We start from the raw sequence: 26,009 nt of genomic DNA on the forward strand, positions 1-26,009 counted from the left end.
TTTACAAATACAGAAAATCAATCTAGAATATTCAAAAGGGAAAAGTAAAATCTATCATGGGGTTCATGAAAAGCATGTTATGCCACAAACAGTTAGTAATCTTAAATAAAAGTACAAAGCTGGAGATACAGAGAACACAGAGAATGTAATATATCTATGTTTGAAGTGAAGCTTGATACAGTGTTTGCTCAGGAATATCATGGAATGGACACAGAATTGGTTGACAGGCAGTCTACTGAGAATAATTATGAAGGGGAGGGCAATTAAAAGGATTAATACTGGGCAAACAGAACTTTTCCTAAAAGATTCAGAGAAAAAGCTGTTTAAATTCTGCATAAACAATTGGGAATAGTTAAAATCCACAAAGAGACCCTAAATTAGCAGGATGTCTGCATGTATACATTTCAAGTACTTCTATTTATGAGGAAAGTGTAATGGAAATTAACACAAATACCCAAAAGAAGATAACAAAGGGGGAATATAATAATCGCTAAATCATTGAGAGTTAACAACATAGAATAAAGCAAGAAATTAATGAAGATGGTCAAGGGATTAAAAAAAAAAAGAAAATTTTCAACTGAGATAAAGGATGAGTATGAGCCAAGCTGAAAATGCAATGGAGCAATTGTTTACTATGCATTCAGTCTCCCCTGCCCATCCTCACCTCAGCCCCTAAAGAGGCTACCAGAATTTACCTGGCTGCAGCACAGCAGCAAGCAATGCATGAAGATAGGCACCAAACTGAGCCCTGATCCACTCGTCTCCTCCCTCCCAACCGGTGCCATCGAGGAAAACATCATCCCTGTTCTCAGTTACATGCTTCACCAAGTAGTCTGCAAATCTCAGGTCAGCAGTTGTGAGGTTCAGGATCTTCCTGAGTTCTGGATCATGGATTTGGACAAGGGCTTCCTCTATCTGATTGAAATAATCCCAAGGGGGGAAACAGTCTAAATAAGACTTTCAGCATACATAACCTGTACTATTTTTGGTCAAATGAGTAAGTCATCCGCACCTATAACCACAACCACAACCACAGGTAAGGAGAAACTGATGACCAAATTATGCTTCAACTGTTCTCATGATATGAGATGATGGTCTGAAGTAGCCTGAACTTGATGAACTTCCTGGCAAAACCTGCGGAAGCTCTTTGTCAGGATTTTGGGTACATTCTTATAGAGTATGTTCCTAGAGATTATTTTCTGAGACTTTGATTTATTGGCTGACTGAGTTAATTTGCTACCTGCATATAATTTTTTAATGTTGTTGGGTGGTCATTGTGCAACATTATGCAATTGTAAACTTAATTCTTAGGGCATCTACAGCTTTCTGTTTGGGCATTTTTTATTGCCGCTTAAATATAAAGTAAATAAATCTGAGGAAGAGCATATTTATGTTATCACAACTGTGTCTGCTTCTCAATTATAAACATTTACTTTTAAGATCTTATTAGGCAGCCATGAAAGTTCACTATGAGAAAAATAAACCATGACTAACAAGGAGTCATATGGAGCTTTAAAAAATATTCTATAAAGTGTAAATACTGGATATAATGTATTACACCAGAAACTTATTAATATTTTTGAAAGTGAATGAAGTTAAGGTTTCCTGCTTAATAACTTATATAAATGCAAGTATACAGAATTCTAACGTCATAGGTGTGAGACTTTTCCATCTCTATTGTATTTAAGGGCTTGTCTCCAGAGTGAAGTTGTTTTGGAATAAGATAGGGTGTGAATTTACTATAGCACTATAGCTATTCCAGAATAGCTCTCTGTGTGGACACACAGGTGATTCGGTCAATTTCCTTTGAAAGACAAGCCCATAGCATAGGACATAGATAGGTAACTGAACACACATCATAAAAACTTGTTCAGTTGTCCACTTTAAACAAAGTACAGAAAATTTCAGTGACCCTAACTGGAAGTTTAGGAATATTTTTGTACATATTGTTTTTTGACAAAAGCTCTTTTAAAAGAAAGTGTGCAGGTAAGTTTTTTGGAGCAGGAACTATCTTTCTGTTGTGTGTTTGTACAGAGCCTAGGACAGTAGAGTTTTGGTCCATGACTGGAACTCTTAGGTACCAACACAATACAAATAATAAAAATAATGTATTTAACAACTTCATTAGTAAACAAAGGCTCTTATTTTGACTTAAACATGTTCATAAGGCAACCACTTTTTAAGTTTAAAAAGTTTTTAAGAAGAGAATTCATACTTCCACAATTGCATCACTTAGATGCTTCTGCTGACGGAACAGGATGTTGGTGGCTCCCGCAACAAAGCCACGAACTGTTACATCAGAGAGGAGGTGATGTTGTTGCAGTGCCATGTATGGCAAGCAAAGGTAACCCTAAGATAATGGAAATGTTAAATAATTAGTAGGAAAAGGGGAAGGGCAAAACACCCCCCACAAAACCAATCTTACTGTACTTACCCACCTCCACAGTCCTAGCTAGAGCTAAACAAAGGCAACATCACCCCCACACAGAGAGAACAAGCCTGGTTATTGCTCTGCACCATGTTCCTAGCTACACTGCCACTGGAGTCTGATGTTGCTTTGCTACATTAAGCAAACCAGGTTTCACAGAAATGGCGTATACTTGGTAATGGCTTATGGCGGCTTTCACTCTTAGGTGACTGGTTGAAATCCAGCCCAAACATCCTTCAGATGGTAACAGAGTTGACAAATGTGAAATGAGTTTGGTGGTCTCAATCCAGTTCTCGTGTCCTTGGCATGCACAGTAAAGAGGACAAGAACTGAACGGACAGGCAGACTATCCTCTCTTCCACAGCAGTCTCTTCTGGCAGGACTCAGGTATACTTCCAGGACAGTTAAGAGACTCTTGCACTGTTGCTATCCATGTTTTTCAGGGACAGGGACTTTCAGGCTCCAGGGATAACTTTTTGTGAGCATGTGCATGCCTGCTTTTAAAAGAAAAAAAGCAGCAGGAGAAAAAGACGATGCTCTGTGCTTTTTAACCACTGTGTCCTTATGATACTAATTATACCAATGCTTTCCAGGAAAATTTGCTATTTAAAGAAAGTCTAAGTCTTTGATGTAGGTTACACCCACATTTTAGTGATACAGCTGGAAGCATTAGAGTTTTCATTTTAAAATAGAATCAATGTACCCCTTGAAACTCTAGCCCAATTCCAGCTGTTCAGTTACATAAAGCATTGTCCAGTTCATTCACTAACACTAGCAGAAGGACGACAGGCATATTGGACAAAACAACAAGAGTGAATGTATATCAGCATGCAGTACATGGCAATTTGAAACACAGGGAGGAAAGGAATACAACTACTCCTTTTTTCTAGATTAAACACGGGGGTTGCTATCCGGATGAAAAATACTAACATCTAAAACAGAACCGTCTTTGTCAGAGAATAACAGTCCTGTATTAGAGAGTCACCAACCTGGAGTATTAGGTTTCTGGAAAAATAATATTAAGGAAGTTGACAATGCAATATTTAATTGTCATGTAATTTTAACCACCAGACGAGTTGTAAAATTTTAGAAATGCTTTGCCATTTAAAATAAAGAGGGCCTGATTCCAAACTCACCATGCAACTGTGACGACTTCTGATTTACACTGGTGTAAATGACATGAGCATCTGACCTTATACAGCTGGCACTAAAATTAGCAACAAAAATCCATAACCTGTTTTTTCCTTGTGGTTTTGTGCTCTTTTATACTAGGAAATGCATTACCAATTAAGCCCGTTCATGACCTTTCGGCACAATCTCATTCATCCAAGTTTGGTCCGGTGGACTAAACTTTCTTTCCATAGTATGGAAGGAACAAACAAAAACAAGAAAACAAACTAGTAAATAATCCTATCAAAAGAGATTCGCTGATTATAAGGCCAGAAGGGACCACTGTGATCATCTAGTCTGACTGCCTGTATAACACAGGACATAAGATTTCCTTGTATTAGAGTATATCTTTTAGAAAAATATCCATTCGTGATTTAAAAATTGCCAGATCTAAAATGGAGTTCAGTTTCATGTTAAATTAAATTGTTTGCTCAGAGTAGACAATCTAGAACACGGGTGGGCAAACTTTTTGGGCCAAGGGCCACATCTGGGTGGGGAAATTGCATGCAGGGCAATGAATGTAGGGCTGGGGTTGGGGTGCGGGAGGGGCTCAGGGTAAGGGTCTGGGGTAGAGGAGGGGTGTGGGGTGTACAAGGGGGCTCAGGGAAGGGGGTTGGGTGCAGGATGGGTGCAGAGTGCGGGAGAGGGCTCAAGGCAGGGGTGTAGGGAGGAGGTTCAAGGCAGGAGGTTGGGGTGCAGGAGGAGTGCAGGGTGCGGCAAGGAGCTCAGGGCAGGGGTGCAGGCAGGGGGCTCAGGGCAGGGAGTTGGGGTGCGGGCTCCGACCCGGTGCCACTTATCTGGAGCGGCTCCAGGGTGGCAGCAGCACGCACTGGTGCCAGGGCAGGCTCCTTGCCTGCCTGCCTTGGCCTTGCACCGCTCTCAAAAGCGGCCGGCACCACATCCCTGAGGCCCTTACTGCCCTCACCTGTGGGTACCTCCCCCAGAGCTCCCATTGGCCGCAGTTTTCCGTTCCTAGCCAATGGGAGCTGCAGGGGCGGTGCCTGCAGGTGAGGGCAGCGTGCACAGCCCTCTGCCCCCTCCCGTCCCTGAGGCGCTGCAGGGACGTGGTGCCAGCCACTTCCGGGAGCAGCAATCCCACAGGTTGGATCCAAAGCCCTGATGGGCTGAACCCAGCACGCGGGCCGTAGTTTGCCCACCCCGATCTAGACGTTATTGAAGGATGCTCATCACTAGAAACTGATATATCTGAAATTTCCAGTCCTCTGCTTTGATTTCATTAGTTAAACTTGAATGAGAGAGTGCCTTTGTAGGATGGAAGGTAAACATTAAAAACCATACTGTCAGCTACATTTTAATTACAGGTTTCAGAGTAACAGCCGTGTTAGTCTGTATTCGCAAAAAGAAAAGGAGTACTTGTGGCACCTTAGAGACTAACCAATTTATTTGAGCATAAGCTTTCGTGAGCCACAGCTCACTTCATCGGATGCATACTGTGGAAAGTGTAGAAGATCTTTTTATACACACAAAGCATGAAAAAATACCTCCCCCCACCCCACTCTCCTGCTGGTAATAGCTTATCTAAAGTGATCACTCTCCTTACAATGTGTATGATAATCAAGTTGGGCCATTTCCAGCACAAATCCAGGTTCCAGCGAGAGACTGCTGAATTGGAATTCACTTGCAAATTGGATACAATTAATTTAGGCTTGAATAGAGACTGGGAGTGGCTAAGTCATTATGCAAGGTAACCTATTTCCCCTTGTTTTTTCCTACCCCCCCAGACATTCTTGTTAAACCCTGGATTTGTGCTGGAAATGGCCCAACTTGATTATCATACACATTGTAAGGAGAGTGATCACTTTAGATAAGCTATTACCAGCAGGAGAGTGGGGTGGGAGGAGGTATTTTTTCATGCTTTGTGTGTATATAAAAAGATCTTCTACACTTTCCACAGTATGCATCCGATGAAGTGAGCTGTGGCTCACGAAAGCTTATGCTCAAATAAATTGGTTAGTCTCTAAGATGCCACAAGTACTCCTTTTCTTTTTACATTTAAATTGTTTAGTTCTCCATTTTAAAACCCATCTTAAAATCATCAAGATTTTTTTCCCCCATTAGTGATTTTGTCCTTTTACCAAATGAAAAAAACACTGATTTCCCCCTTTAAACTGGTATTTCTAATTGAACTAGTAAACATGAATTTGCATTTGCTTGTATGCATTGTTAGAATTATACAATATCAGAGTTGGAAGGGACCTCAGGAGGTCATCTAGTCCAACCCCCTGCTCAAAGCTGTTGTTGTAGCCGTGTCAGCTCCAGGATATTAGAGACAGAAAGTGGGTGAGGTAGTATCTTTCACTGGTCCAACTTCTGGTGGTGACAGACAAGCTTTCGAGCTTACACAGAGCTCTTCTTCTGGACTGGGAAATTTACTCAGAGTATCACAGCTAAACACAAGATGGAACAGATTGTTTAGCATAAGTAGTTAACATATATTTCAAGGGACCATTCAAGATGAAGTCGCCTGTTAACACCCCTCCTGTCACAGGGAGGAAAGCAGTTCGCAGGGGATTATTAGTGGGTTATAGATTTTTGTAATAAACTATAAATCCAGTGTCTTTTGAAGGTGTTGTGCAGGTTTCCTTTGAGGATGGGGACTGATAGATCAGATATAGCGGGATCGCTTTGTGAAAAGTGTTAACCCACAGCTGATGTGGTATTTTTGTCCTTTACCATTTTATTCAGTCATCTGTCCAGAGGACGAAAATATCATCGATGTATCCTAGGTATATCATTTGTCTATCATTAAACCAATGATATACCTGAGATACATCAATGATATTTTCATCCTCTGGACAGACAATGAAAACTCACTCAGATTTTTACCACAACTTTGACAATCACAACCTGTCCATTAAACTCTCTCTGGAATGCTCCCATACCAGCATCGACTTCCTGGACACCACAATCAGCTTCAACAATGGAACCCTCTACAAGTCTGTACAAGAAACCCACGGATCACCACAACTACCTTCACAGATCCAGTAAACACCCCACACACCCCAAGAAATCTGTTATCTACAGCTGGGCACTCAGATACCACAGAACATGCTCCAAAGAGAAAGTCTGGGATATACACCTGAACACACACAAAATCGCCTTCACAGAACAATGACATTCCACCAGAGAAGTAAATTGCATCATGGAACAGGTCACCCAAATACCCCGACAGAACCTGTTTCAATACAGAAATAAAACCATCTCTCTGACCACACACCCCTAGTTGTCACCTGCCACCCCCCCATTGGAACCCATACGGGGTTTCAAACAACTACAACCCATACTGAATGGGGACTCCAGGCTGGAAGAAATCCTTCCTGCCCTCTCTTCTGGCCTTCAAACAAACAACCCCCCAACCTCTCCCTCTTGTGATCATCAGAAGCAAACTGCTCACAGACCAGGACACACCAACTGATCAACACCCCCCACAACACACCTTTCAAGATCTTTCGGTCCTACACATGCTTTTCAAAACATGTGGTGTACCTCATCCAGTGCACTAAATGCCCCAATAAAAATAACTATGTGGGTGAAACCAGACAATCACTAAGCTCTCGAATGAACTCTCACAGGAAAATGGTAAAAGACAAAAACACCACATCACCTGTTGGTGAACTCTTTTCACAAAGTAATCACTCTATAACTGACCTCTCAGTCCTCATCCTCAAAGGTAACCTGCACAACACTTTAAAAGACAAGCATAGGTGCTTAAATTCATAACTTTGCTAGACACTAAAAATCAAGGACTGAATAGACACACTGAATTTATGGCTTATTACAACAATCCTTAACTCACTAATAATCCCTCCACAGCTACATTCCCGCCATTCCCTTCCTTTCCTCCCAATGACTGGAGGGGTGTTAATGGGCCTCTTCACGGTTCCTTGAAATATGTGTTAAATACTTACGATAAACAATCTCTTCCATCTAGACAAATTGGAGGATTGGGCCAAAAGAAATCTGATGAGGTTCAACAAGGATAAGTGCAGGGTCCTGCACTTAGGACGGAAGAACCCAATGCACCGCTACAGACTAGGGACCGAATGGCTAGGCAGCAGTTCTGCGGAAAAGGATCTAGGGGTGACAGTGGACGAGAAGCTGGATATGAGTCAACAGTGTGCCCTTGTTGCCAAGAAGGCCAATGGCATTTTGGGATGTATAAGTAGGGGCATAGCCAGCAGATCGAGGGACGTGATCGTTCCCCTCTATTCGACATTGGTGAGGCCTTATCTGGAGTACTGTGTCCAGTTTTGGGCCCCGCACTACAAGAAGGACGTGGATAAATTGGAGAGAGTCCAGCGAAGGGCAACAAAAATGATTAGGGGTCTGGAACACATGACTTATGAGGAGAGGCTGAGGGAACTGGGATTGTTTAGTCTGCAGAAGAGAAGAATGAGGGGGGATTTGATAGCTGCTTTCAACTATCTGAAAGGGGGTTCCAAAGAGGATGGTTCTAGACTATTCTCAGTGGTAGAAGAGGACAGGACAAGGAGTAATGGTCTCAAGTTGCAGTGGGGGAGGTTTAGGTTGGATATTAGGAAAAACTACTTCACTAGGAGGGTGGTAAAACACTGGAATGCGTTACCTAGGGAGGTGGTAGAATCTCCTTCCTTAGAAGTTTTTAAGGTCAGGCTTGACAAAGCCCTGGCTGGGATGATTTAATTGGGAATTGGTCCTGCTTTGAGCAGGGGGTTGGACTAGATGACCTCCTGAGGTCCCTTCCAACCCTGATATTCTATGATTCTATGTATTTAGCTGCGACACCGTGGTCTGGTCTACGCTACAGACTTGCATTGGTATAACTACATCAACCAGGGGTGTGAAAAATCCACATCCCTGAGTGGCGTAGCTATACTGACCTAACCCCCAGTGCAGACAGCGTTATGTCGGTAGGGGAGCTTCTCCCATCGACATAGCTACCGCCTCTCAGGGAGATGGATTAACTACGCCAGTGGGTCTCAAACTTCTTTTAGTGGCGACCCCTTTCACACAGCAAGCCTCTGAGTACAACCCACCTAATAAACTAAACACACTTTTTAATATATTTAACACCATTATAAATGCTGGAGGCAAGTGGGGTTTGGGGTGGAGGTTGACAGCTTGCGATCCCCCATGTAATAACCTCACGAGCCCTTGGGGGGTCCCGACCCCCAGTCTGAGAACCCCTGAACTACACTGACGGGGGAGCTCTTTGCTGTCGGTATACAGCATCTTCATTAAAGAGCTACAGCAGTGCAGCTGTGCCGATGCAACCTTTTAAGTGTAAACCTGCCCTCTGAGTAAGTTTCCCAGACCTGAAGAAGAGCTGTGTGTAAGCTTGACAGCTTGTCTCGCTTGCCATCAGAAGTTGGTGCAATAAAAGATATTTTCTCACCCACCTTGTCTCTTTGCATTTGGTTGTCATTTCATAGGGCCTCTATATATCTATGTTAGTTGGCATGATTGCAGCTTCAGGTCACTTGTATTGACATTCCTTAAATTTTAACTCCGGAACATCAAAGACTGAGTTTTCTGTGGCAAATCTTTGGCTGTGTAATTTGCATCTCTGGTTGTCTGTAGAGCCAGCGTTGAAGGTTGACACTTTTGTTTTGGTCAAGCACCTAATTGTGGATCACTGATAAAGAGCTTTTTCTTATTATGAGTTATGGCAGCGCAGAGAAGGTTGCATTTCAGCTGTTAGCTTTGGGCAATTTAACATGTTGCTTCTAATATAAGTTACTAATATAAGTTACGATCCAATGGGATCAGAACACTGAGAACATATTTTAATAAAATCAACTTCTAATTCTATGACTACCAGTTTAAGATATTCTAAACAGTTCCACTAGTCCCTAAAAAGCCATTGATATAACATCATCAACATCAGTCCCAACTCCCATCACAAAAGCCATTTTTAAAAGGATTGGATATTTACCATGACTTCCCATCTACATTCACAAAATATTAAAAAAAAACAAAAAACCTTTAGATATCTGACATAACTCATCTCAAGGCTCTGTCAACATGCAGAGAATTTCAGAGTATAGCTGCAAAGGATGATGCTAAAATATGAGTTTGTGTTCACGTTATTCATTTCTAAGATTCAGAAATCAGGCAAAAGTGGTCATGGCAGATCAGTGTCCTATTACATGACGAGCCTTTTTAAATAGACATGCTGAGTATCCTGAGATTCAAAACTAAGGTCAGACTCACCTAATGCTCAGATACACTCCTTCTACCCTCCTACCCTTTCCCATCTATGCACATAACTATAGTGTCTCCAATTTCAGCTGTGCTGAACAGTCATAAATCATGAGAAGTAGTGCATATGCATGTGGGATGGAAAGTACATCCAGGAAAGTGGGTTTTTTTTACTATACAAACATAAAGTCACTTGTCAGAGTCTCCACTTGAATATGGAGCAGTACTTTAAACAGGCTTCAAGTTGGGCACCCAAAATTGCTAGTCACTTTTGAAAACTTAGGCCTGAAAGTGTTGGTAAATATTTACTAAGTATAATTATCAAAATGTTTACCTTAGTAAAAATAGCCAATGGCATGCCATACTGGTCCTCCTCCAACCCCGATATCAGTCCTGGAACAAGAACCACATGTCCTGTTTTAGCCTGAGGTTGCACAGTAATTGGAGGGCTTTCCGATGTTATGCATTCCTTTGAAAGGATTTCAGTCTGTTCTGATGTCATATTTTCATGTTCTCCTTCTTTCAAGTTGGGATCATCCAAAATACTAGGATCCAAGGTCTCCCAGTCGCTTTCAGAAGACTCTGGAGAAGTGCGTGAAGGAGGTTTCAAAAGTTGTCCAGTGCCATTGGAGGACTGTGATCCATTGCAATTCTTTTCAGAATGGGATAAAGGCACATCTGTTTTCTGAGTCTCCCGCACATGGTTTCCTGATAGCTTCCTGCCTTCCTCACCCATTCCTGAGTTTGTATTTGAAATGTCAGCAGCAGACACAGAAACATAATCATCTAAAGGGGGAGTAACTTCCCGCAAGCCAGTATCCTCTGATACACTCTTTCTTGGTCTGTACTGTGAACTGTCAGTAAGACCATGTTCAATCATACCTGGAGGACAAACACACAAACACACACAATATCATCTCACCAAAGATTTTAGTGATTTTTGATAATAGCGAAGTAGGAAATGCTTTTTAGTATATATATATATATATATATATATATATATATAAAAAAAAACTGTCATGCATTTTCGTTACCACTTTAAAAATCCAGTCCACTTCTGCCAGAGGCACCGAATTTCTAATGTGCTGGGGGCTGCTTGACCCCGCTCTGCCCCAGACCCTGACCCCACTTCACCCCTTCCCCAAAGGTCCCACACCCGCCCTGCCTCTTCCCGCCCCTGCTCTGCCTCATTCCACCCCCTCCCCTGGGCACACCCCAACTTCGCTCCTCCCCTGCCACTCCAGAGCGTCCTGCACGCTGTGGAACAGCTGATCGTGGCGGGTGGGAGGCGCTGGGGGGAGGGAGGGAGACTGCCGGTGGGTACTCAGCACCCACCATTTTTTCCCATAGGTGCTCCAGCGTGGAGCACCCAGGGAGTCGGCGCCTATGACTTCGGCCCAAATGGATCAGTACTGACCTTCTGCCTTGGCAAGTGTTATTTAAACTTTGATAAACATTTGGTCAGGAACACAGAACCAATGACTTCTTATTCACAGACATATCGAGGGTGTCCAATATGCAGCCCGCAGAGATAAAATAGACTTAGTTTCTTATTATTACAGTAAGGAGCACTCCATAAGTATCAAGTGTTATCAGGTTGTGCGCATGTGTGCTTCATGAAAATATTATGTAGCTTTGTGTGTGAATTCATTGTGGCTATTGTACTCTGGCAATATACCAATACAGCCCCCGTATCACGTAAGTTCCCCCTGCCCCAAATATATCACTGTCAGTTTCAGTTATGAACAGAAATTACACAAGCAAGAAATAGCCGAAACCTGCTTTTACTTACCAGGAAAGAGAGACAGGACAGTCATCAGTGCTCCCACCAGTCTATTTACTGGAGAAATATAAAACAACACCTGTGGGCAGGGGGATGAAGGGCAAATTAAAATGACAGCTTAAGTCAGAGAGAAAAACAAACAGAAACAAACAAACAAGAGAATCTGAGGACATCTAATACCCATATCTATCTATCTAAAAAAAATAAAAAAAATCAGTTCATGGAGAATTTCACTTCGATAAAAGTCCCCATAACATTTTTATTCAGATAAATATTTAAAGAGATGGCATAACAAGGCATTTACTATACTTGGATGATTCAATCTTATACTGGTTGGTTGGATCAGTTTCAGAGGTGGTGAGAATGACTAGCTACAATCTTAATGATGGCTGAAGGTCATTTTTGCAATTCAGTCAACCAATCTGGTCCTTGCTGGTGCTCACTGTTGAAAAATGGGAGTGATACCACATTGCCTTTAGCTGACTGGAGAATTGCCCTAGTCAGGCAGTCAGAACAGTTTTAAAAACCCATCCATGTGAAGGAATACCTCTTCTTCCCACACATGGCCAAAGTTTTGTTTGTGGCATGGTACGTTATATATTTAAGATTAGTGCTTTCCATAATTCTAGTGTGTTTTTTTCCTTTAGTTTGTCTGGGTGCACATTGACTCCCTTTCCCCCTGCAACAAGCCAGCAAATAACGTGATCCTGGAAATAAATATCCAAATGGCTACCATCTGGATATGGTGTCTCAACCCAGCAGTAGTTGGAGTTTGAGACACGCTTCCTCCTACCTGTGGGACAGGCATCAACCCATGAATTAATGGGAGTTGAGCCACAGAACAAAAGACATCTTTCTGATCAAGAATGGGTGGCATTATTGGGCATACTGGCTTAGTATGTTTAAGATCTTTGACTGTACAGGCTTCCCCACAACTATTCTGGAACCTTAGCAGCTGTTCAGAAGCAGTACAGGAAAACAGTGTGCTCTCTCTCTCTTTTTGCAGATGCCATAGTTCACTTTCTACTTCTAAATTCAGAAAGAATTCTCACATTATTCAATAGATGTCCAGCTTTTTCAGACTAGACTCATGTGTTTGAGTCATTTGAGCATGCCTGGGAAAGCTTTTCTCTCCACTTTTCCTGTGAATGTGTCTCTTGTGGTCTGTACACCTTCAGAATGGAATGGTAGCTCAGTACTAATGTAACTACAATGTTTAGCTGTAATTATGAAATGCTACCATAATCAGTTTTTAAATCAAATAGGCAAGGCGGTTTCTAAAACATTTCTTGTATCAATGTAAAGTGAAACAATTATTTTTAATTCTAATGTTTAAAATATTTGTAGTAGACTTTTGAAATATTTGGGAAACTGTTCAACAGACCAGTGTAAATGTGGAAAGTGAAACAAACCCCACCCCATCATTACACTGAGATTACTGAAACTAAATGTTTTATAACACACAATAAATGTAGGAGTTTATATATGTAATTTTAAACTGACAGGCTTTTTGGTGTACTCTGAGACTGTTGCTAAGATTACCATGTGGCACTGCTACTCACTTTTTTGGAATTAAACTCAACACGTCAGCTTTGGCAAACGAAAAAGTACATAATGAGACACTGGGATCTTGATCATGCAATCAGGCCTGGTAGGGCAGATGCCTTTGCCTTTACATAGCCCAGAGGAAAGCAGTGGGGCTTCACTTGGACAAAGGAATCTATGCTACTGAATCCAATTGCAGGGTTTGGGCCTGAGTTGTTTAAAACACCCAAACATCACATATGGCCACTAATTCTCATGTTCTTAAGCAGTTAGTTATTTTAAAACTAGAAATATCTATTTAAAAAACTACATTGAAAGAATGTTAAACTAACAAGGCTAAGCAATGAAAAAAATAGTATAAAATGCTCCAGTTAAGGTTGCACATCAAATCTTAGTTCTACCCACTTCTATGAAGGCATTTCCTGTCTAATTACGCTTTCGTGTTTTCCAAAATACTTTTTCTACAACTTTAAATTACTCAAAATAAATCTAGTTAAAATGGTGGCAAAGCTCCAAAACAGACACTTAAACCAGTTTTATCCTTGCTTATATTGGTTGACCTTGAGTCATTAAGTTACCAACTGAAGCAAAAATCTATATAAGCAAGGGTTAAACTGGTTTAAGTGTTTACATTAGAGATTTGAGCTGATTTGACTAGATCCATTTTTTAAATTGATTTAGAGAAAACAGTACGCTCTTTGTACAGAAAAGGCTTGAGGATGTAGAAAAAAATGTGGTATTATATCTGAGTAATTATAAGCTATCACAATGCATATAGGGCAGAGTTAAAGTTGTGCATGCAATCTTAATATATGCATTTCTTGAATTCTCAGTTATTTTGTGCAACCTTGATAAAAACTGTGCTCACGTCTGATTTGTTGATATTACTTCCTGCCCTTCAATGAATGATTTTTTTGTAGTTGTCCTATAAAGGCAACTACAAGTCATTTCTATCAAGGAGATGAACTTATAATTTAGCTTGTTCACTGGGGGAGCAAAGTAAGATTTTTCCTTTTAACATGAAAAAAACCATTGTAGGAAAAAAGGATCCCCGAGGGCAAGTATTTGTGAGCTGATATTCAGTCACTTTACTGAAAGATCTTGACCCAACATTTGAATTTACAAATTGGTATTCTTTTGTTTCTATTTCTTATCGGTTTGTACATGTTCCAGGTTCCTCTTAAATTGCCAAGACAGAACCTCTTTTAGGCAGTAAGACAGCCTGAAGAAAAATATAATTGAGACTTACACTTCTCTGTGAATTTAAACTAGGATGACTTATTTATTTTAATATTTATTTTTATTGACTGTGAATCAAAGTTAACATGACTAGAGAGACATGAGCTTGGACACTAAATATATATTTCAGATAAGTATCCATACAATTCACAAAAATCTAAAACTTGAAAAAATCTAAAGCTTGCTTCCTTTGGTATTTATATTACTATTTGTTTTATATTTAAATCAAATTCTATTTTGCTGGACCTTATGCACCAAGAATTTTCACTCTGCAATGGTGAGGGCACTATTTAGGTCCTGATATTAAAAACTGTTATGAAAATTTCCCTACTCAAGCATACCAAATCTTACTTGCCTTTACTCTAGAGTACCTGTCAATAATGGAAAAAATTAATAGTGTGTGAGAAGAATTTATACACCAGCACACACACAGAGCAGTTAAGCAAGAGGATAAAGTTTTCCAGTTTTATTTATACCTGCATGTAAATATACTTGAGCATTGGGTTTTACTCCAGACATATTTAGTGTAGTGTTTATCTTTCACTAACACACGCTCTATAGAGTCATATAAACAATTACATCTCCATTTCAATCCTCCCCTTCATCCCACAGACCCTACCTTTTTCTCTAGAAGAATCAATTTAAAAAGAATTAAGATCTGCAAAATAAGAAGGGAAAATTAACATGGTGAGTGACTAACAAACGGGTGGAAAAACACATTTACATGTGTGTACACGTGTGTAATACACATAAGTTCATCTTTCATTAAAAATGTTTCCCTTAGCTATTTCATTGGCCGGGAACGGCGAACCATGGCCACTGGGAGCTGCGGGGGGCCATGCCTGCGGATGGTCAACGTCAGCAAAATGTTTCGCTTCCTGCAATTAGATTACCCTGATGGGGCACATGCAGCCCACAGGTTGCCCACCACTGCTCTAAGCATTCCTAATTCCCACAATTTATGCAATAGCCCAGTGATTAGGGCACTTACCCAGGAGGTGGAAGGCCTGGTCTCAAATCCCCCTCTGCCTGAGAGAAACAGGGACATAAACCCAGGTCTTCACCTCCTGAAGGAGTGCTCTAACCACTGCACTATGGTATATTCTGAGGCAAGTTTCTCAATCTCTACTACTGAAGTTGTTCCACTTTGCATAAAACAACAAAATATTCATTCAGCCAGAGAGAGAATGAGAATGATTCTATAGCCCAGCAGTTAGGGCACCAGCCCAAGATGTAGGAGAGTCAGGTTCAAGACCCTGCTCCTATCAGGCAGAGTGGGGATTTGAACCCGAGTCTTCCACATCCTACGTAAGTCCTCTAACCACTGGGATAACAGGTTTACGTGGGGTGGCACCACCATTTCCTACTCCTTGGTGTATGTGGGGGGTTTTTTTGTGGGTTTTTTTTTTGTGATATATGCATAAAGGAAGTGAAGAGTACTTGAAACCTGCCTACTTCTAGTACGGGAGATACTTCTAGTAGGGGAGGGAGAGGGAGAGAATCCCTAACAAGGGTAGGGCCAATAGAGCAGATTGCTACACCTCCTTCCCCACAACTCCTGGCAAGGAAATATGGGCAGTATGTGGTGGCAGGAAGGGTGAGTGGCTGGAACATATCTCCAGATGATATATGGTCCCTCAAACAACAACCCCCAGGTTGCATCAACCTGCATCTGAGGCCAGAAAGTCCCAGGAGGCTGTATCCAGCTCCTTAGCAGCACCCCTTAGGTACAGCAGAGAGTCTGGACCTCAAAATATGAAAAAGTGTGTGTGTGTGTGTGTGTGTGTGTGCGCGCGCGCGCTTAACTGTCAGTTGCTCATCATGCAACCTACATTTTTACCATGTAAAAAAAGCATGCTGCTGGTGTACTTTATTAGGCCTATGAAGAAAGCGTACCTTGTGTCTAAACTGAAGGACAAGATCTCGAGGAGACAGACCTAAAACATTGAGAACAAATCCATTAGTGAAGCATTGCAAGGGTATCAACTCCTTTCTTCCTGTCCCCCATTTTTCTATTGACCAAATTACATAAGCTAAAGTGGCACACAATATTTTCCCATTCTCATGGAAAGCATGCTAGTGATTTCATTAAAAGAATTCAAACCACCTTCTCTTCCTTCTAAGAATGAGAGCTGAAAGTAAGATGGAGACTCTGCATTCCAGAAGATGGCTATTTACTGTCATACTGAAGCCAAAGCATTTCACTACGGGAGCATTTGATTAAACAACGACTTTTATTTCTCTTTCTAGATCACAATTCTTCCTGTGGTATGTGGAGCAAAGGATGTAGGGGGAGATTTTTCAAGGCATAAAGGGCAGTTAGGTGCTCAACTCCCTTTGGAAGTCAAGAGGAACTGGGTTCCTAACTGCCATTTATGCCATTGAAAATTTCCTCCACAATTAAAATTTTCAAAGCAGCATAGTTTTCAGAAGGAGCTGAACAGCTCACTCACTAAATGTATATCATATCAAGAGGCATGACTGAACTATCATGGATTACAACCTAAAATGAGATCCATATTATGGAAAAATAGATAAAGGGTATTTTACCTGAAAATTATTTAACTCCATAAATGAAAGGGAAAATAATAAAGTCCCATGCAGGCACAAAAACCCATGGTGCTAAATTTTAATGCACATAAACAAACTAGTTTAGAGGGAATGATTTGACTGATATAACATTATATATTATTGCTTGTAAAAACGTCCCTTACCAAGATAAACTTGTGACCCCTCCAGTGTAGTTCCGCCCAAAGAGCTATTCATATGCTCATAAAGTTCCTGTAGAAGTTAAATAAAAAATATTAATGGCATATGAATACCACATCCAATTAGTAACACCTGTTCTAAAAAGCTACCCAAGGGACCAGAATAAATAAAATAATTTGTTTCAAAGAGATGGACAGACCAAAGAACATTTTTGCTTATAACCGGATTGTTACTTTAAGGGTGTCATTGAAGATATTGTTTCTAGATATTTTACTAATCAGAAATCTGTTCCTTTCTCAGATTCACAATAGGATAATATATTATTTCATGTAATTATTTAAAATAGCTGAATAGAATTATCACCTATGAAAATGCAATACATACAAGAATACATTGATTAGATTTTAAGTTATAAACATTTTTTATAGTCATACACAAGGGGCATTATACTGTATTAGTATATATTGAAAAGTTACCTTAAGAATTGAAATTTGCGAGAAGTCTTTTTCTTCAAAATAGGCATGAGTAATGAGCTGTAGCTTTGCTTGAAGTAATCCATACAAAGGCTTGTGAGACAGAGAAATGGACATGTTATGTCATGAATGAAAGGCAGATGAAAAAAGCACGTTTCCAGTTCCAGTGTCCTTCCTCCATATCCCCCAACTGTCCTTATGTTCTAATACAGATAGATGAAAGTGTAATTTTTAAAGACAAAAGCCCTCACTGTGCATTTTAATTAGGTAACAATTTTATCTTGTGTTTCATTGGCAGATAGTGCATTATCACTCAATATCCTGCCAGTAGTGTTGTGGGGATAGAATAAGCGGGAACTTCCCTGCTTCATCTTGCTCATGCAGTTGAATTCATCTCTCAATAAAGAATTCTCTTCTTTCCCTGTAAAGTGTAGTTGCATAGTCTGAACGTAAAAAGCAGCTTGCATCGCAATGTAGACTCCCAGATAACTGAGAGCTACAACTAATGTATTCTGAAGACACGTCATATTCCACATAACATACTACACTAACCGCTAGAAAGAAGCTTCATTTCACAGTTGTCCATTGCTAGGTTTTTCATTATCTGATAACTTAACTAGTAATTTTATAGTGTATAACTCCCACCCTCCACCATAAGAAGTATCACCATGGACATATCTACACTTCAGTTGGAGGTATGGTTGCAGCATTGGCTGGCATACCCATGCTATCTTAAATCTAGCTAGCGGTGAAGACATAGTAGCATGGGCTAGCAAAGTAAGTACATACCCAGGGTCCCCAGCATGCTTCTACAGCCTGCACTGAAATCTGTGCCATCATGGTGTCACTATTTTTAGCCATAGTAGCAAGTCTAAAGCTAGCATGGATACATCAAATCATGCTGCAACCACACTTCCAATTGCAGCATAGACATACACTGAATGGAATATACAATTACTGACAGGCTTCCTGGAACAATTATTAAAAATGCAAATAGATCACATCAAGACTCACGATAAAGTACATGCATTTTTCCATGCAGTGGTGTTGTAGTCATGTCAGCCCCAGGATTTTGGAGAGACAAGGTGGATGAAGTAATATTTACTGGACCAACTTCTGTTGGTGAGAGAGAGATGCTTTTGAGCCACACAGAGCTCTTCTTCAGGTCTGGAGAAGGAACTCCTAGTGTCACAGCAAAAGCTGGGAGTACCTTTCCCAAACCTGAAGAGCTCTCTGTGTCTCAAAAGCTTGTTTCCCTCACCAACAGAAGTTGGTCCAACAAAAGATATTACCTCACTCACCTTGTCCCTCCAGTTGAAGGAGTTATAATAAAATTTGAGTGCCTTGGCCTTCTAACACAGCTGTGATTTCAGTGCTCATTTTGTTACATTTTAAAGTGTTTCTAACAAAGAACATTTAAAATAATGAAAGTTTCCAAACAAAAATTTGTCAAACCTGTTTTCTGTGTGTATTCTTTAAAAACAAAAGTTTAAATATTTGTTAGTCACTCTCTTACCAGCTGACTTAGAACACAGACACTTTTCTGTACTGTTTCTCGGGTGACATCTGCTTGCCGCACTTTCAGTGCCTAAGAAAAAAGTATTACAATATTTTTACATATATGTATTTTAAAAATTATTTTTAAAGCCAGTTACCAGAAAACCACCACTGATCAAAAACAAAACCCAGAATGTGCTATTTCAGAATGGGCCTACCCAGTGACATACAAATGACATTTTTAATAAGGTATGCAATAACTTTTTAGATGACGGAAAAAAAGATTTTTTTCTAATGTACAGATTGTGATTAATAAACCAAATACATTTTTTTGCCAAATACTAGTAAGCCAAATATAATGAAACCTGAGACTATACTAATACATATCTAACATTTCTACTGAAATCAAAAATCCATTCTTCTATCTTTTGTAAGAAACTCCTCAGTGACAAAGTCATAAAAATCTAGTAAGCTGCACAAGTACATAAGCAGTTCCTTTTCGATGGTCAGTGAAACCAAGCTGGACAGGTGTTTGCCACTCTGGGTGTTGCATGTGAATGTCTAAATGCACTTTAAAGTTGAAAAAAGACCTTTCCACTGTGGCTGCAGAGTAGGGAATAATCAGAATTAAGGTAGCCAATTTTTTGATCTTAGAGAAGCAAGTTTGTAAATCCAGCACATGAATAGTTCTATACAAGTCAAATGTACCTTTCTCGTGCCACTGTTCTCATTTGTACACAGCTTGGAATGCAATCTACTAATGTAAAAAATATTCGGATAAGATGCTTCTTCCAGAGATTCGAGAGCATTAACCAGAAAATGTGTCTGGAACTCCTTGAATTGTTTTGGATTCAGCAACTGTACAAATTAAAGTTTCTCTACACTTTCAAATTGTACCAATAACTATTATCTGACATTGTCAACAACCTCAAAGAAGAGACATTTATACATTGGTTGGCCTTCACTTGCTCTTTTTTCCCCCTCAAGGTTCACATGCACCTAACTCTGACACCTCTTTCCAAAACTCGTCAAAAATTTGTTACTTTCGACTAATAGGCTTGACCGTCTCGGGAGTCTGCTGAATACAAAACCCAATATCATACATCTTGGTTTGAAGAACATGAAACATCACTTCTGTCACTTCAAACGTTGTTGTAGAGGCAAAGGAGAAACACAAACTGAAAATTATCAAGCACAGTTAGCAGACCCATGGCTGAGTGAAAAGACTGATCATCCCAAGCTACTGGATTCTGCACCACACTTTTGAAGAGTTCGGTCAGAGCTTCTCTGCCCATTTTACAGTTTGTACAAGCCTTGAATGAAAATTCCACCTTGTGGTACAAACAGAAGGCTGTCTCTGTTTAACTAGGTTTCCAAGAAGTTCAGTCCTTTGAAGATTGAGAGGAAAAACACTAGATATTCCTTCTAAATTTTTGAAGAAAATCAGTCTGCTACTGTTTGCTGCAAAATTGAGGACAAGATTTAAAAAACACACATAGCAATGAACAAAAAGTGCACAAGGAAACTTTTCATGAGCATGTTTCTGAGACCTACCTACGTCACCTGCCATTACTGCTGCACTGCCATATGTCTGAGCTACAAACCTTGTCAACAAATTTAGACTTCTGGCACACAGTTTCAACATGCTGGCAAAGTCAGCTGCAGTTTGATTGTTACTAATGTCATTAAGAGCAACAAAGTGTTCTGTAACATCACCATTCTTGGTCACATAATGCAGTACAGTCAAAAGCTGGACTTATTGGGACTATCTGACGTTTCTATCAAGTAAAATAGCAACAAATGGTGTTTCCTCAATTTCTTTGGCAATGGCATTAAGTTGGGTATTACTTACTGCTTTGATGAGGTTATTCTGAATTGTTCGATGTTCCAGAAAATAAAGTAGATGGTTCCCAAATGCTGCTTGAGTAAAGGATCTAACTCCCTGACTAATTCTAAGGTTTCTACATAATTGCCATGATTCAGGGAGTCATCCGTTTAGTTATCCCTAAAAAACACAAGCTCTTGTTCTATGAGGTTACATAAAACACAAATTAGTCTTTGCAAATAGCCTGATTCTGACAGTCTTTTTATTGTGTTGTCTCACAGCACTTCTCCACAGCTCATCTAACTGAAGATCAGTGCAAGCTTGTCCAAATGTTCGTAACTGTATACAGCCTGTATAGGTGTTGCTGGCTACTAGTGACAACCACAAGCTTTATAATGGTTCTTTAGGTTGTTGTATCCTGCCTTGTTCCATACATTCTTTTCATTGATGAAAAGTAGACAGGGTCAGTAGTATAGTTTGTTTGTTTTCACACACTCACAGATCCATTCACATTTATACACAGCTTCACAGAAATACAGTTTCAGATCACTAATTGCAATTTTGGTTTGGGCTTCCATTATTTATAATGTGTGTTTCTGTTGTAGTCTCTTGCACTAAATGAATTATTGAACAAATTTGGCACAAAACTTTCCATCCTGATGAGGAGTTGACATTGCTAGCTCTGTTCAATCACAGATGACACAATTCTACACTTGGATGCCTAAGCTAATTTTTCCAGTGCACAGCTGGTCAGGAAGTCAGCTGCCTACAGTCACGTTGCCTAGGCAATGTGATGTAACTCGGAGCACTGCACGCCTTGCCAGCAAAACAAGACAACAGCCAACATGAACAGATTAATTACGTGCAAGGCTTTCATATGCTTGTAGAATAAAACATTTTTTGTGAATTCTGAGGCATGCAATGCATGTGCTGCACACATAGACAGCATGCCACTCCACCTAGTTCATTGCTATCTATGGCCCTCCCCCCATGTTGCTGCCACTGAAAATTCCATCGACTTCAATGGTGCAGTATCAGACCTTAAGGCAATATGCTTTACAACACTACAAATAGTCAGAACAATTGGTCACAGTTGTTCTTAACTCGCTGCGCAGACAGTAGTTGCAAACAAAATCATAGGGTATGTCTACACTACGAAATTAGGTCGATTTTATAGAAATCAATTTTTAGAAATAGATTTTATACAGTCGATTGTGTATGTCCCCACTAAGAGCATTAAGTCGGCGGAGTGCGTCCTCAATACCGTGGCTAGCATCGACTTACGGAGCGGTGCACTGTGGGTAGCTATCCCATAGTTCCCGCAGTCTCCGCTGCCCATTGGAATTCTGGGTTAAGCTCCCAATGCCTCATGGGGCAAAAACGTTGTCGAGGGTGGTTTTTGGTACATGTTGTCAGTCGCCCCTCCCTCCCTCCCTCCGTGAAAGCAACGGCAGAAAACTGTTTCGCGCCTTTTTTCCTGGGCTACCTCTGCAGACGCCATAGCACGGGAAGCATGGAGCCCACTCAGCTCACCGCAGCTGTTGTGAGCATTGTAAACACCTCGCGCATTATACTGGAGTATGTGCAGAACTGGGCTAAGAGACGCCAGCACAAGGACGATTGTGAGGAGGACATGGACACAGACATTCCTGAAAGCATGGGCTGTGGCAATTGGGACATCATGGCAGCAGTGGTGCTGGTTGATACAGTGGAACGCTGATTCTGGGCCTGGCAAACAAGCACAGACTGGTGGGACCGCATAGTGTTGCCAGTATGGGATGATTCACAGTGGCTGCGAAACTTTCGCATGCGTAAGGCCACTTTCCTTGAACTTTGAAAGTTGCTTTCCCCTGCCCTGAAGTGCAGGAATATTAAGATGACAGCTGCCCTGACAGTTGAGAAGCGAGTGGCAATACCCCTGTGGAAGGTTGCAATGCCTGACTGTTACCGGTCAGTAGGGAATTAATTTGGAGTGGGCAAGTCTACTGTGGGGACTGCTGTGATCCAAGTAGCCAATGCAATCACTGACGTTCTGTTAACAAGGGTAGTGACTCTGGGAAACGTGCAGGTCATATTGGATGAATTAGCTGCAATGGCGTTCCCTAACTGGGGTGGGCAATAGACGGAACACATATCCCTATCTTGGCACTGGACCACCTTGCCAACCAGTATGTAAGCCGCAATAGGTACTTCTCAATGGTGCTGCAAGCACTGGTGTATCATAAGGGACATCAATGGGGGAAGGCCAGGAAAGGTGCATGACACTCGCATCTTTAGGAACTCCAGGCTGTTCGAGCAGTTGCAAGAAGGGACTTACTCCCCAGACCAGAAAATTACTGTTGGGGATGTTGAAATGCCAATAGTGATCCTTGGGGACGCAGCCTACCCCTTGCTCCCATGGCTCATGAAGCCATACACAGGCAGCCTGGACAACAGTAAGGAACAGTTCAGTTATAGGCTGAGCAAGTGCACAATGGTGGTAGAATGTGCCTTTGGACGTTTAAAAGCTCGCTGGCGCTGTTTGCTGACCAGGTTAGACCTCAGTGCAACCAACATTCCCATTGTTATTGCTGCTTGCTGTGTGCTCCATAATATCTGTGAGAATAAGGGGGAGATGTTTATGGCGGTGTGGGAGGTTAAAGCAAATCGCCTAGTGGCTGATTTTGAGCAGACAGACACCAGGGTGATTAGAAGAGCACAGCTAGGCACGCTGCGCATCAGAGAGGGTTTGAAAACCAGTTTCATGACTGGCCAGACTACGGTGTGACAGTTGTGCGTTTCTCCTTGATGCAAACCCACCCCCTTTGTTGATTTTATTTCCATGTAAGCCAACCACCCTCCCCCCTTCGAAATAAAGTAACTATTGTTTTGAAACCATGCATTCTTTCTTTATTAATTAAAAAAAAAAGTGAGATAACTGACCAGATATCTTGGGTGGGGTGGGGTGGAGAAGGAGGGAAGGACAAGGGCACATTGCTTATTGTAGCCACACTACAAATCAAAACTGTTTGAATGACAGCCTTCTGTTGCTTGGGCCATCCTCTGGAGTGGAGTGGCTGGGTGCCCGGAGCCTCCCCCCCAACCACGTTCTTGGGCGTCTGGGTGAGGAGGATATGGAACTTGGGGAGGAGGGCAGGCAGTTATACAATGGACGCAACGGGGGTCTGTGCTCTTGTTGGCTTTCCTGCAGCTCCAACAGATGCTTCATCGTGTCCGTTTGCTCCCCCATTAGCCTCAGCATCGCCTCCTGCCTCTGCTCATCGTGGTCACTTAATGCTTTCCTGGCCTCTGCCACTGAATGCCTCCATGCATTAAGCTGTGCCCTACCGGTGCGGGAGGACTGTATGAGCTCAGAAAACATGTCATCGTTTTTTTGCCTTCTAATCTGCGATAACCTCAGGGATGGAGATGATAGAGGGAGCATAGAAACATTTGCACCGGGGGTGCGGCGGGGGAGATAAAAAGGGAGACTCTTTCACAGTGAATCAAGCAATTCACAGCAGACAGCACATGTGCTTTAGGTACAAGGTCGCATTTTGCCTTTTATATTGAGCGCCTGCCGGTATGCTGACACATCACACATGGTTGGGCAACAGAATTCGGTTTCCAGGCAGCCATGGTAAGCCTTTTGGTACACGGGGTTGGCTACTTATGCCTTCATAACATGTGAGAATGGTTTCAAACTGCAGTGCCATCCTTTCCCATAGCAAGCAATGCCAGTTGGGTTTGCCATTTAAAAGGAGGGGCTGCAGTTTTCGGGTGATTGTACAGCACACATCTCCCCCCACCCAACCGCATTGCTATTCTCTGGGATAGTCCATTTTAGCCAAGCGCGAACAGCCCAGCATGAACGGGGTCCTTTTACTGTTCCCTTACAAAAATTCCATTTCAACCAGGTGACCATGAATCATATCAGTCTCCTGAGGCTAACACAGAAAGACATAGACTGAATGTTGCTTGAATGCGACCAAAACCCAGGACCATTCACTGCCATGCTTTGTGCTGCAGTGATTCCAGACTACTTGCTACTAGCTTGGCATGGTAAAGTGTCCTACCATGGAGGACGAAAAAAGGCAGCCCTCCCCAGAAATCTTCTGCAAAGGCTTTCAGAGTACCTCCAAGAGAGCTTCATAGAGATGTCCCTGGAGGATTCCCGCTCCATCCCCAGACACGTTAACAGACTTTTCCAGTAGCTCTACTGGCCGTGAATGCATCCCAATTCTTCAGGGCAAATCAAACATTAAACACTATTTCTTTTAAATCCTGTACTGTAGTTATAAATGTGCACTCACCAGAGCCGCCTTCTCCAGTTTCAGGGTCGGGGATCCCGCCTGGGGAAGGTATTGGCTCCAGGGTGATGAAAAGGTCCTGGCTGCCAGGGAGAACGGATTCACCACTTGTCTGCTGTGCCTTCTCCTCCTCCACAAAATCCTCCACACTGTTGCGTGAGACTCCTCCCTTGCAGGTGTCCACGAACAGTGGTTGGGTAGTGGTAGGGTCCCCCCCCAGAATGCCATGCAGCTGATCATGGAAGCAGAATGTATGGGGCTCTGACCCAAGCAACTGTTTGCCTCCTTTGTCTTTTGGTAGGCTTGCTTCAGCTCCTTAACTTTCATGCGGCACTGCTGTGTGTCCCTGTTGTAGTCTCTCTCCACCATGCCCTGTGCGATTTTGGCATATATATTAGTATTTCTTCTTTTTGATCACAGTTCGGCCTGCACAGATTTTTCTCCCCATACACCAATCAGATCCAGTGTCTCCCTTTCAGTCCATGCTGGAGCTCGTTTTCGATTCTGGGGGGACTGCATGGTCACCTGTGCTGCTGAGCTCGCCATGCTGACCAAACAGGAAATGAAATTCAAAATTTCCCGGGGCTTTTCCTGTGTACCTGGCTAGTGCATCGGAGTTCAAAGTGCTGTCCAGAGTGGTCACATTGGAGCACTATCAGATAGCTTCCAGAGGCCAATATCGTTGAATTGCATCTGCACTACCCCAAATTCGACCCAGCAAGGTCGATTTTAGCGCTACTCCCCTCGCCAGGGAGAAGTACAGAAGTCAATTTTAAGAGCCCTTTAGATCGATGGAACGGGGTTGGTTGTGTAGACGCGTTCATTTTAAAATTGACCTAACGTGGCTAAA

General features: G+C 41.7%; 1 protein-coding gene across 3 annotated transcripts in view; it reads right to left on the reverse strand.

The window, feature by feature from the left end:
- Nucleotides 1-26,009, reverse strand: part of AVL9 (AVL9 cell migration associated) — a 68,380-nt gene that overhangs the window by 17,015 nt on the left and 25,356 nt on the right. For all 3 annotated transcript variants that reach the window (XR_006288879.1, XM_037890094.2, XM_043540640.1), the window contains exons 4-12: nt 19,065-19,136; nt 17,552-17,641; nt 17,081-17,147; nt 16,263-16,303; nt 14,986-15,024; nt 11,592-11,661; nt 10,134-10,681; nt 2,216-2,350; nt 696-915 (exon numbers count right to left, since the gene is read on the reverse strand). Coding sequence is in view for 2 of the 3 variants with exons in the window: in XM_037890094.2 (XP_037746022.1) it covers nt 696-915; nt 2,216-2,350; nt 10,134-10,681; nt 11,592-11,661; nt 14,986-15,024; nt 16,263-16,303; nt 17,081-17,147; nt 17,552-17,641; nt 19,065-19,136 (1,282 nt within the window). In the remaining variant the exon portion in view is untranslated. The remainder of the gene's footprint in view (nt 1-695; nt 916-2,215; nt 2,351-10,133; nt 10,682-11,591; nt 11,662-14,985; nt 15,025-16,262; nt 16,304-17,080; nt 17,148-17,551; nt 17,642-19,064; nt 19,137-26,009) is intronic.

This window comes from Chelonia mydas, chromosome 2 (assembly GCF_015237465.2).
Source record: "Chelonia mydas isolate rCheMyd1 chromosome 2, rCheMyd1.pri.v2, whole genome shotgun sequence".
Taxonomy (NCBI): Eukaryota; Metazoa; Chordata; order Testudines; family Cheloniidae; genus Chelonia; species Chelonia mydas.